The 13,336-nt window shown below is 37.6% G+C and overlaps 1 protein-coding gene across 39 annotated transcripts in view; it reads right to left on the bottom strand.

Moving 5' to 3' along the window:
• Positions 1 to 951: 951 nt before the first annotated feature.
• Positions 952 to 13,336, bottom strand: part of LOC101711305 (calcium/calmodulin-dependent protein kinase type II subunit delta) — a 342,306-nt gene continuing 329,921 nt past the window's right edge. For 23 of the 39 annotated variants that reach the window (XM_087199289.1, XM_087199257.1, XM_087199272.1 and 20 more), the window contains 4 exons: positions 10,544 to 10,619; positions 8,205 to 8,299; positions 5,852 to 6,080; positions 952 to 3,020 (listed from right to left, as the gene is read on the bottom strand). In XM_087199289.1, the coding sequence (XP_087055415.1) occupies positions 3,017 to 3,020; positions 5,852 to 6,080; positions 8,205 to 8,299; positions 10,544 to 10,619 (404 nt within the window). In that variant the 3' untranslated portion in view covers positions 952 to 3,016. Of the gene's footprint in view, positions 3,021 to 5,847; positions 6,081 to 8,204; positions 8,300 to 10,543; positions 10,620 to 13,336 lie in introns of those variants that run through there. The other 16 variants (XM_087199260.1, XM_087199274.1, XM_087199287.1 and 13 more) reach the window with 3 other exon arrangements.

Here is a 13,336-nt window from a genome sequence, read left to right as displayed (position 1 = left end):
CTCCTATCATTTGATACCTACCACATAGTATTCTATCTATATAGATAGTAGGCTATCTGTACCCATTATCTCTAATCCTCAGGATCTCCTTATTAAATTAGTATATTTATTCTCCTTTCACAAATATAGAAACTCAGGTTCAGTGGGAAGAAGGAATTTGCTCAGATTACCAAGGCCACCATGACAGGGACCAACATGAAATCCAGGGCTATGTAGTCACACCCTGAGATTTCCATCTGTAGTCTGGCCTCAGTTAATGACTACTTATTAACAGGGTCCACCTTTCTAACCCTAGTTTAGGGTTAGGGATGCACTAATGAGGACACCATCCATGACATTATATACCAGTAAATACAAATAAAGATTTATTTTTCAAACATAGTGGCTGGCCAGAGAGGTGAACACTAATTATTCTGCAACCATGGTTGGAAAAGAGTACACAGAGCACTGCCTAAGATTTACAGGAGTGCTGATCTTCTAATTCACCTCACTGATGAGTCCATAAAGCAAGGGGAGAAGAGTCTGGCTAAGAAAGAAACACCACAAAGAAATGGGAAAGAAATTGCATGTGGTGCTTTCAGCAAATAGAAAGAAGCTAGGTCTTCCATCCTCTCCAGTTCAAGGCGTTGGGCTGCAGGGAGTGGTGCCTGTGTGTGTGCTGGAGAAGAAAACACTGATATGTTCTATGGACAGATATGGACTACCAGGGAGCATTCTGGTAACCAGGTGAAGGATGGGTCATAGGACTCCTAGTTAACTATTTTGTTCTCAGCAAAATTTTCCCTCTGGAGAGACCACTGTTGTGTGCACAGAGAACAACTAACATACTGTGGTTGCCAAATGCAAATTGTTAGGTACCAAATGAAATCATAGCAGGCCACACTGCCCGTGGCCCTCACCAGCATGCACAAACATGGTTCCTCTTCCTAAGAAATAAAGATGGACTCGGTGTCAGCAGAAATCACAAATTTATTAACTCTTAAATATATCAATCAGTCATTTACCATTATGGCAAGAAATATATACAGTATTCCATGGTAAACTGCAGTGTTTCAAAATGATAAAGATAATATATGTGTAATTCAGTCGTGGTGCAGATAACAAATCACGATTTCCTCACATCTGAATGTGGAAGACAAACTTGATCTATGGTAATACTTCAAGACCACATGCTAAGTTAAAGGTGTAAAAAAACACACCACTCTACACCTATTTTTTTTCAATATATGTATGCCACGTATAGCTGCTTCACAAAAAAGTAAAAGAAATTAAAAAGGGAAAAATGAGGCCATTACATTTCACAGATCTCATTGGCAGGTTAACATGGCTCAATACATCTAGTGTATATATTTATTTTAAATATATATTGTTTTAAATTGTATAATAATTATCAGAAAAGCTTCAACCCATCTACCATACATCCACTAGCAACAATATCTAAGGTTATTAGTAATCAACACAGAAAGGTGAAATGTGAGAAAAGAGAGAGGGTTGTTTTGTTTTTGTTTCTTGCTTCTGCTTTTAAAAATAGGCTTCTGAAGACTGCAAGTAACTATGATTAAAGTAACGCCAACAGAGATTCCATGCACTAACAGCATTTCAGGGCAGAGAAAAAGCCTCGCAGGAAATGTGTCAACAGAGGAGAAATGAGAAGCACAAAGGAAACTGGTACATTTCCCTTTTCTTTTTGTTTTAAACTGGAAAACTCTAACTCCTTGGAGGAAGATGATACTGTAACTCAAGAGGGAAGCTATAAACAGCCCAAGTAACAAAGATGAAGTTCAAAACACTATGAGAATGGAAAACATTCGTGAGCTCTCTAACTTTAGCAAATGAGTTGGTGACAAGGCAGGAGGGGCCCTTGTAGCCCCTAAGGTGGAAAGAGTGAATTTGTACAGAAATCCCAGTGGCTCTCAACATGGTGTACCCTGGCAACAGTCCCAGTAGGTGAGGCTCATTAGTTAAGTAGGGACATCCTTGCTGTTAGTGCAAGTTCCAAGGATTCAAATACCTCCAACATAGTTAGAACACCTACGTCCCAACGGGAACTTAAGCAGAATTGAAAAACCTTGACTTAAAATCTTGAGCACATTTTGTTTGAAATGATCAAACATGCTAGTTTAGCTCCCTCCAAAATGCTTTGATTTTTATTTTTATCTTCATTCAGCAAATTGGATTTTTATTCTTTTCTTACACCCTATCTATCCACTCCCCCCCCAAAAGGAACAAAATAAAAAGAAAACTAAACACTGAAAAGTCAAAAGAAAAATAAAAAAGGAAGCAAACAAAAGGAATAAAGAAATAAGATAAAATTAAGAAAACAGAATAGATTGGAGAAAGGAAAATCAATTCAGTGAATTCACCAGAACAGTGTGAATATGTGAAAGTGAACAAACTTGTAAATTATGAGTCTTTCCAGTTTACACAGTTTGACCAAAAACAACATGGCTTTCAATGGCAGCAAATCAACCAATTCTTGTTCTTACTTTCATATGATATTTTTGTCTACTCATCAACCCACTTTCATCATGTAACAGCAAAGCTTTCAGTGAAAACCACCCATTTTAACCAGGGTCACACCAGGAAAATGAAGGTATATTTTTTAACCTTAAAACAAAAAACAAGCCGAAATAGATTAATGGCAAAAAGTTTTTAAAAATTTACATTTCTCTTACAAATTGTCATTCAGAGAACAATAATTTTTTAAGTCTGTTATATCTTGGCATAAGCATAGAACCTTGATGAATATGTTGTACCTGGAATATTGTGGAATTCCTTTGTCTGATCTCCCCTCTAGTTTGCCAACAGTCACTGAAGTGTGCATTGAGTATCTCCACTGTGGAAGTGTAAACAATATACAAGAAGGAATAGATGACAAGATAATGCATCGCATATGCAATATGTGGAGGACCTTCACAACTTCATGCACTCAAACATGCATGAAGAGGAGAGGATGGCTGAGGGAATCACCTGGGTGCCTTGTGAACAGAGAATGTAGAAGTGGCACTGTGGATGATTAGCTGGAAGGAGAAAAAAGAGGAAGAAGTAAGTTACATTATCTCACAAAATGTCACCAGGGTGCTTTGCCACAGATGTGACTAGGCTATGACTTTATAACTCAGTTAAACATCAGACAACAGTATATATAAGATGTCTTTGTGATCATTATAAAACTAAATATACCCTGTTAAGTAAAGACAATATTAAAATAGGAAATCAGTGTTATTTCTTTGTTCTCACAAAACTAATCTAAACATAAAGAGAAAGGGTCCCAGACATCAGTTACATTATTAAATCTAAGTATACATTTTGAGCAATCATATTTATTGAACAAATTTAATAGGTTAATATTATCATTTGGTTGAATGAGAATCAAAGTTCAAGTTCATCCTTAGCTTGTGTGTTACTCTTAGATTCCTTGAAAAATCAAAACTTGAAATTGATGCAACAAGGAACATAGTATCAAAAGTGGAGAAAACATAATTATTCTTTATTATTTATTTATTTTTGAGACAGGGTCTCGCCAAATAGTTCAGGCTGGCCTCATACTTGTTTTGATCCTCCTGCCTCAGCCTCCTGAATACTGGTATTACAGGCATGCATTACCACCCTGGGCTACAGAAAAATATGATTACTCTTATTTAATCCTTTCAAATAACAGCTGAAAGCACTTTTTTTTTTTTTTTTTTTTTTTTTTGGTATCAGGGATTGAACTCGGGACCTTGGGCTTGCAAGGCACATGGTGGAACCACTGAGCTAAATCCCCGGCCCTGAAAGCACTATTTTTAAAAGCTTTTCTAGGGGTTAGTCTTTGAGCAGGGAAATATTCACAACAGCACCACACATATCTGGATCCTAATCCAAGTTTAAGAAACAAATCTTTAAAAATTACATGGGCATGGATTTAATCACAGTCAACTTTCAGTTATCCTCCAGAATCACCTACTTTGTGTGCTTTAAATTTCAGCTTTACTTCTTGTGGCCTGTCCTTAGGTCAACTACCATTACCTTCAGTCAGGCATAGCCAGTTTATCTACATATTAGTCATAGCCAAATGCTTACAGGAATTGCAACTTCCAGAAAAATAGTCAGACACCAAAGGATTCTGAAGCTTAATACAATATTAGTCTGGATAATTGAGAGTTGTCTGAATCATCTCAGACATAAGCAACGTTTGATTTAAAATGACACAATCCAAACACTGAAAAGGGGATAGACCTTTAAAATAAGGGTTATGCTGTAAAATAGGGCTGATAATCAAACTTTGGGGCTCATGCAAAACTGCTATGGATTTGCAAAGATCTTGTATTTCATGGACAAATTCAGAGCACAGATCCTCAAAGGGAAGGAAACAGCCACGTAGCTTCTAGTCACCAGCTCCAATCACCAGTGTCATGGAGCAAGGTGCTAATTACAAGACCCACATATGAATCATTTTCAGGCCTTAGATATTTTGCTACGAAGAGATGCCTCTTGAGACGCTCTCATTCACATTTGGAACATAGGGTGGCCTATTAAGGCCCACTTAACTCCCATGGCATAAAAGGAAGATTTCTTAAATAGGGTCTATCTCATTGACAGTTGAGAGAATTGCAGAACAACCTAATGCCCTGGTACTGTAGGAATGTAATCCTCTCTACAGTAACTGGCCATTGTAGCTCTATGGGGTAAAAAACACACAAATGCACAAAAGCTAGTGTCTTCATTATCTTCATATTCCTTTTGTATTTTTTCTTAATTAGATGGCTATTGTTTTGGAATGAATTTCAAATTATTCTTTTATGTTTGTTTTGTCTTTGTTGATTTTTTTTTAAAACAGATCTAACAGTGACATTGTTATTAATGCTATGGAGAAGGCCTTTAAAAGCCACTGTGGTAAGAAGTCTCTGGAGTGAGTTGAATAACTGTTTGTATGAACTTGGTCAGCAGTGAGCAGCCAAACTTCTGAGTCTAAAGTCCCCTTCTTCTTTTCTTTCTTCTTCTTCTTGTCCCACATCACTCATGAAATCTGTTTCCCATTTGTATTCAACTCTTTACTCCAGTTGACACTAGTTTTCCTTCTCCACAATGATCTATTGCTCCTTTGCTTCACATGCTCCTTTAGAAATCTATGTCTCCAAATGCTACTTGTCATTTAAGACCTTGTCCAAAATCTCTTCTATGTAAAGTGTACATTCAAACTATCACTACCAGTTTGCTACAGTGTTTAGTGATTTCACTCTAAAGTTGCGTGTAAATTTTGAAATTCTGTTCTTATGGTGCCAGTGATTAGCTGTTTTCTAAACAAGAATAAATGTTCCTTGAGGGTAATGTCTTCTGCCTCACACAGGTGGAACACAGGGGACATGTATAGTAATATTGGCTTAATTATTGACTGGAAGACAAGCATGATGTTTTAGATAGAGTGGTGAGGTGAGAACACATCACAACACCTGATACTTGCTTTTTAGATGTTGTGTTACAAATTTTTCCAAATGTTAGTAACTGAGGCCAGGGAGGTAATCTATGAAGCACAGCGCCCAATACCCCATAGGCTATTCTGGAAACTTGGCTCTATGCTTTTTTCTTCACATTCCCTTCTTTTGCCTACTGTACTTTTTACACAACCCTATGACATCAGCCTGATACAGCAGTTTCTAGTTCCCATCTAAAACTAGTATGGATTGCTTTACGGCAAGTTTCAATCCCCAATGGCTGTGCTGACTGATCTTCCCAGGAAACTGCAGATTTCCTATGGAGGCCTTGGTTACAACCACCAGCACTGAATAACATACACCAAACTTTTAACAATGGTAGAAGGAGCTGACCATGGTTATATTGACAAAAAAGCTGACAGCCTGGGAATATTTACTTGATGGGTACGGTGGGTGACCCTGAGCGATGAAAATGAACATTCTGCCACTTTCCATCCCGGCGGTGCCACACACGGGTCTCTTCTGATTGCATGGTCTTTGGCATCCCGCTGCCATCCATGTACTGTGTGAGCCTAATGTATGCTATGCAGGCAGCATCGTCCCCTACCAGATGCACATGGGGGTTCAGGATGATGGTGTGGATTGGTTTACTGCTTTTGGACAAAGCTGAAAGAAAACCACATGAAAATAAAAAAATTAGTTTCTATGTAAAGTAAACCAAAACCAGTAATAACTTCAGTAGCAATCACATGAATGGGGTGCCACTCATTTACTCCTTAGTTAACTAAAAGTCTAATTATTTGCACTAATCTAATTCTTGACACTGTACAAAGGATAAAAATTAGAGAATAAAAGTAGATAGTTTTAAAAATTTCTTTTACAAGTACTTTTTATGGTACTCTGGGAAGTTAGCTGATTGGGGAAAAGCTAAAGAGATTTATGTATTCATAAAGGGAAGTGTTAGAAGCAGAAGTTGTCACACAAATAGAGGTGGAGAAGGTCTGGCAAAGGCGCATGAAGTAGTTTTGGGATATTCAGGGGATAACTTGCTAAGGCAGCTGACAGGATAGCTTCGGAGTGGTGCTGGGTTTTGTTGGCTGGTAAAGAACATGGGACAAAGGAAATATATCAGGTATCAACCATGGAGATCAATACCTCCAAGAAAGACTGACCCTAGCACAAATGTATTTCTGTATCTCATCCATGTTTCTTCCAGGCAGCAGAGTCCATTTCATGATATTTTTTCCATTAGTGATCATTTACTATAAATCCACAATTTGGTGTTGGCCATGGACCCTGGTTCTGACCTTGTATCTGTCTGTGGACTAAGCAAGTCCTCATTGGGCTCTAGTTATTGGTGTTTTAAAAGTGACTACCCATTCTATATATTAATTGATCACAAGATAAGAGGATTTAGTGTACATTACTTATTGATGATGTTTCTCTCTTAGGTCAATGACACAGGTTGTAGTATTTTAGCTGTTATCCAAACATGCTTTGCACTCTCAGAAAACAGCTATTCAAATTAATCAGAATATTATCATAGTCACATAGAAAGAATAACTCATTATAAAGAATATGTACTTATGGAGCATAATGAAGTGTTATGCTGAAATGTTAAATATTAAAATAGTATTTAATGGGTTAATAAATGATTTTACTAGAGATGAGATAGTGTTGCTTGAGAGTTGCATGGAGGTGACATTCTGAGATGCTATCAATCAGAGATGTAGAATACTGGAATATGACAACGTTTACTGAAGCTTTGTTAAGATGATTTTATCATATAATTTTTTGGGTTTGCAAGCCTAGTATGTAGAAGGAAAAGTAATTAATTCAGTACACCTTGACTTAAAAAACCATGCCAAGATCTCACTGCAAAAAAAAAAAAAACTGAATTCATTTCACTCATCATGTAAATACAGCATCTAATGTCATTAGGGGTAAGGAAAAAAGAAGATGGATAAAGGGATTTACACTGTTCTTCAGGATCTGCAGGAGCTTTTCAGAAGCTTCCCTGAAATGTGGCTGTTTCCTCTGACAGCTTTTAGTGGGCTTTTAGTGGTCAATTCGCAATTAAATTTGCAATTAATTTGCAATTTTAATTCACATTTACCTGATTACTTAGCTTTGTTTATATTTTATTTTGAAAATAAGTACCAAATATGCTTCACAGTGCTATTCTATGTTGAACAATTGAGTATGCTGCAATTCTTTAATCTTTTTTATATACTAACCATTTTATAAAATTTGAAATAATATACTTTTTGTAACATTATATAGCTCATTTTATACATTCATGGCACTTAATGGATATATTAGCAATTCAAGCAACACTGTTTTCTTTTGTAGAACTAGGGATTGAACCCAGTATCTTCTCACTGAACTATGTCCCCAGCCACTTTTAAAAAATAAAACATATTTGAGCCAGGATCTTGCTACGGTGCTAAACTGGCCAGGCTCAGTGAGGTCCTCCTGCATGAGCCTCCTAGAGAAGTGGGATTATAGGAACACACCACCACACCTGGCTCAACTTTACGTTTTGTGCAAAGGCAAATATTTTTCAGGACAACAGAACTTTCAGGTCTCATTATCTATGTATCTATGTATCTAATACCTATCTATATACCTATACATATAATTTTCAACTCCAAAAAATGTTATGGTGTAAAATGTTGGATGAAAGTAAAAATTCTCATGGTAGAAAAAAAGCCAAAGAGTCTGCAAATTAGGGAGAAATTAAAAGGAAAGTTGAAAGAGGTCTGTTATTGAATTCAGAAACCAATGTACCATTTTCAAAGTAGAATCGGTGAAAGTCCATCCCTTCCACTAAGTTTCCCAAAGCTTCAGGTTCAAAGGCAGTAAGGCCTGGGTCACAGATTTTCCTGTAAGAGAAAAAATAAAGAAAATAACCAATAAATAAATGTTGTAATATGATTTGTTTCCTGTGTAAATATTCTTATGAGACAGTGAAGAAAGAGCCTCTAAAAATCACTAAAAATATAAAGTTTCAACTGAAGACCTTGGTTGGCAAGGTGGATTGAGCAACAGATTACAAAAAGACATTTTGCAGAGAACTCTGAGAGGGACAAACTAATGTAACTGGTTCAAGCCTGAGAGTCTCCCTTTTAAACTTTCTACTTTTTCTGAGGTGAATTCTCCAGTTTTTATACCTCTTGACTTAAGTTAATAATTTTTAAAACATTTTCTAAGTCCTAGTTCAAGTCTAAGAAACACTCCAAGTCTATCTTTCATTCTAGAACTGAATACTTTTGGAATAATTTTTGATGGATGATATCTTCTACAGTCACATCAAAAATCTATATTATAATTTCCTTAAAGAAGGATATCACATCTTATACTTTCTGGAAATATCCACAAAATTTAATTGAGCTTGAATCTAATGTTTACTTTACTTTCCAAAGAAAAATGATAGACAGTTCAAATAATAATTTACCTTTTAATTCCAGAAATAGAAGTCAGTAAGTATATACAAAATTCTAAATATCTGGAGAACGCTAATGGTATTTCTCTGGGGAAATGTATGGGTCAATTTTATTCAATAAAGAACTATTACACATCTACATGTAGCAGATATTCTTTGAAGCAAGCAATTATAACATAACAATTAATACCAGAATAGAAGTTAACCCAAAGTGCTCAAAAACTGCATTACCTATAGACAGTAAACAGGAAAGATTTAAGAGAAAAAGATGATCTGAGTTGGGCTTCTAAAGATAAGGGAGAGTTTTCCAGGTGTGTGGAAGGTGAGGGGCAGTAAGGGGACAGCACACACTGTGGTATACTACTAAGAAAGCACCAAGTATATTTGTGGACTGATATTTAGTTGTTTGATGTGTTGAGAACTGGGCTATATATGCAAGCTTCATAGACGAACCAAAGAGGATCATTCCCTTTGGTCAATGATGATCAGGGTAGGCTTCTCAGAGAAGGTGGCAAAATCTGGATTTTGGAGAACTAGAAGGAGTTTACAGGGTAGACAAAAGAGTACAGCTCAAAAAATTTTGACCTATTTGCCAACTTTCCCCAAAGGTCAATACAGTGGATGGGGCCCTATGTAATTTCATATGGAAATTCCCTTTTTAGAAGGCAAACTTTTTAAACTATTCAACAGAAAAACACATTTCAAAAGTCTAACTTAACAATGGTTCTTCAAAGTGCAGGACTGTTCACAGAATGTGGGACTGGAGATCTCTACAGAATGCTTTTAGGGTAAGAAAGCATAGTACATATCTCATGTGGTAAGGGAGGCCTTAAAGGCAGAGGTGAGGGTAGGATTATAAACTTTGCCTCACACTGCTTGTTATACAGGTATTTTTATGCTTGAGGCATATATATCCTCTTGGATATATATATATATATATATATATATATATATATATATCTCCATCCTAGATAGATATATCTATAGGATATCCTAAATATGCAAAGGCAAATATTTTTCAGGACAACAGAACTTTCATTTCTCATTATCTGTCTATGTATCAATGTAGCTACATATGTATCTATCTATTTAATATCTATCCATATACCTATACATATAATTTTTCACTCCAAACAAAAAATGTTATGGTGTAAAGTAGGATATCCTAGATATCCTATAGATATACCTATTTAGGATATATATATATATATATATATATATATATATATATCTCCTTAGGTATATAGATATATATCTTAAATATATCTTATCTTTTATATATATTATCTTTAAGAAATATCTGTATCTATATATCTATATCACAGATAGACGTAGATAGATATAGATATTTCTTAACCTCAAATCCACATTTTAAAAAGCAATATGCTTTTCCGTTTTCTGTGTCTTTTCACACATGGACTGCTTTCGCTGGAATGTGATTCTCTCACATGGCCCTGAGGGTGTTTAGGAAGAAATTTCATTTACAAAGAAATCCTCAATGCTTGGATGGGAAGTTGGCCTGGTGCTAATCTTAAACACACTGATTTTCATTTATATAAAACTACTGTTGACACCTCAAATTTGCTGTTAAATACACATGAATTCAGATACACTGAAGAACCCATGCATGGAGAAGAAACCTCTACCCTGGGTGTGAAAGTGAAATGTGAGTGCCTATACTCACGTGTAAGCTTCAAAGTCCCTGTTGTTTATTGCTTCGATCAGTTGTTCAGTGACTTTGATAATCTCTTGCTTTCGTGCTAAAGGCAAAAATACAGCATTGGGTGAGAATAAAGAATTACAGCCATAGAAAATATTACTCTAATAATGCTACTTTCCTTAAGCAGGGTGTTAGCATTTATGATACATGATGTTACTTTCTCCATAATCCTGCTGTGCAAATTGCAAAGAACAATAGCATCTACCTGTTCCATGAGTCCTTAGAAACCAGATTCTTGGGTCTCTTAGCCCAAATCTGCAGATTCAGAGTCCATTTGAACAGGGTGCACGGGGAACCCTGGGCACAATTTACCTTTCGGAGTCTCAGTAAGGCTACATTCTATTGGTTAGAAAGCAAGTCACCTGGAAGATCAGTTTAGTTTTTAGTATCTTTATCACTTTGACTGACTTTCTGAACACTTGTGTTCACCAGTAACAAATTGCGTTATTTAAAAAACTAATCTTAAACTTGGCATGGCGATATATATCTGTAATCCCAGCACTCTAGGAGGTCAACACAGAAGGATCACAAATTTGAGCCCCATGCAGGAAATTCAGTAAGACTTTGTCTCAAAATAAACGTAATAGAGGTCTGCCCACACCCTGCCGAGGTCCCCAGTCCCGCGGAACACGCCGAATCAGCCCGCTGCAGACAGGCAGGTCTGTGCACACCCTACCGAGGTCCTGAGTCACGCGGAAGACACCGAATCACCCCACTGCAGACAGGCAGCCACCTGATTCCAAATTACCAAGGCGCAGAGGACACCAGACCACCAGACCAAGGTACTGAGTCCCACTGTTCCCGGCCCAGAGGTAGGGGCTTCTGAGCCGTCGTCCCACTGCTCCTGGTCCAGAGGAAGGGGCTTCCCAGTCACCATCCCTCCCGCTGCTCCCAGCCCAGAGGAAAGGGCTTTTAGGCCACCTTCTGTCCTGCTGCTCCTGGCCCAGAGGAAGGGGCTTCGGGGCCACCATCCCTCCCACCACTCCCGGCCCAGTGGGAGGGGCTTTTGAGCCACCATCCCACTGCTCCTGGTCCAGAGGAAGGGGTTTCCCGGCCACCATCTCTCCGGCTGCTCCCAGCCCACAGGAAAGGGCTTTTGGGTCACCAACCCTACCGCTGCTCCCGTCCCCTGTCCCACCTAACCCAGCTCAGAGGAGGTAATCCATGCAGGCGCTAACAGCACCCCACCCCAGTCGAAATGAAAAAACACGTAAATAAGTCTCAAAACCAGACTTCCAGATCACCTACAGCAACCTCAAAGGGAAATGAGATGGAACCCTCTGATACTCAACCACCTGGACCCACTGAACTGGCAACAAAAGGGGATCTGGAAAAAATGAAATCAGAAATAATTTCTCAGATAACAGGAGAAATGGTGCCCTTAGTGCAAGACATGATTAATAAATCTAGAGAGGAGCTCAGGAACATGATGGAATCCCAACATAAGAAACAAAAGGAATCCATAAAACAGATGCAAATAGATTTCCAGGACATGAAAAACTCCATTGAAAGTCTACACAGCAGAATGAGCCAGTGTGAGGACAGAATTTCAGATACAGAAGATAAGATTGCAATTAGTGACCAGGAAAAGAAATATTGCTTCAAAATTATAAGGGAACATGAGAAATCAATCCAGCAGCTGCTAGATGATGCCAAAAAGAATAACATAAGACTGATTGGGCTCAATGAAGAAACAGGAGAGAGTGCAGATGACATAAAAAATCTCTTCACAGAAATAATGGCAGAAAACTTCCCAAGCAGGGGAAAAGAGCTTCACATACAGGTAAGTGAGGCATATAGGACTCCAAATAGCCTTGATCAAAAAAAATCTACCCATAGGCATATAATTGTTAAGATTCCAGAAACACAACAGAAGAACAAAGTTCTTCTGAGAAAAGAAACAAATCACATACAAAGGAAAGCCCATCAGAATCACAGCAGACTTCTCAACACAAACCATCAAGGCAAGAAGAGCTTGAAGTGACATATTCCAAGCCCTAAAAGAAAACAGCCTCCAACCCAGATTGATGTACCCTGCAAAACTATCTTTCAAAATGGATGGAGAAATAAGATACTTTCATGACAAAGAGCACCTTAGGAACTTCGTGAATACAAAACCAGCACTCCAAAGAATTTTACACAATAGCCTAGGAACAGACATTGAGGATCACAACCCCAGGAAGCAAAGCAGAATGAACCCATCTGGCATGACAAGAAATTAACTGTAAAGGGGGAGAACCCAACAAAAAGAAAAAGTCATGGCAATGAAAAGTCAATACGTTTCAGTTATAACAATCAACGTTAATGGTCTCAATTCACCAATCAAAAGAAATAGACTGGCAGAATGGGTCAAGAAGCAAAATCCAACAATATGCTGCATACAAGAAACACACTTAATTCAAAAGGAAACTCACAGACTGAAAGTTAAAGGGTGGAAAACAATACTGCATGTGACAGGAACCCGAAAAATAGCAGGAGTAGCTATCCTCTTGGCAGATCAAGTAGATTTCAAACCAACACTGATTAAGAGAGACGAAGAAGGACACTACATCCTTGTAAAGGGAAGAATCCAAGAGGAAGAGATGACAATCATAAATATCTATGCACCAAACACTAGTGCACCCAACTATATAAAACAAATACTAACGGACATGAAAAGCCATATAGGCACTAATACAATTGTAGTGGGGGACCTCAACACCCCACTGTCACAAATAGATAGATCAACTAGACTAAAAATAAGTAATGAAATACTAG

This window comes from Heterocephalus glaber, unplaced genomic scaffold, assembly GCF_053883595.1.
Source record: "Heterocephalus glaber isolate CG9 unplaced genomic scaffold, H.glaber_assembly_v1.0 deba00001690, whole genome shotgun sequence".
Lineage (NCBI taxonomy): Eukaryota > Metazoa > Chordata > Mammalia > Rodentia > Bathyergidae > Heterocephalus > Heterocephalus glaber.
The sequence above is the reverse complement of the archived record's forward strand: the minus strand, read 5'-3'. Positions and strand labels throughout refer to the sequence as shown.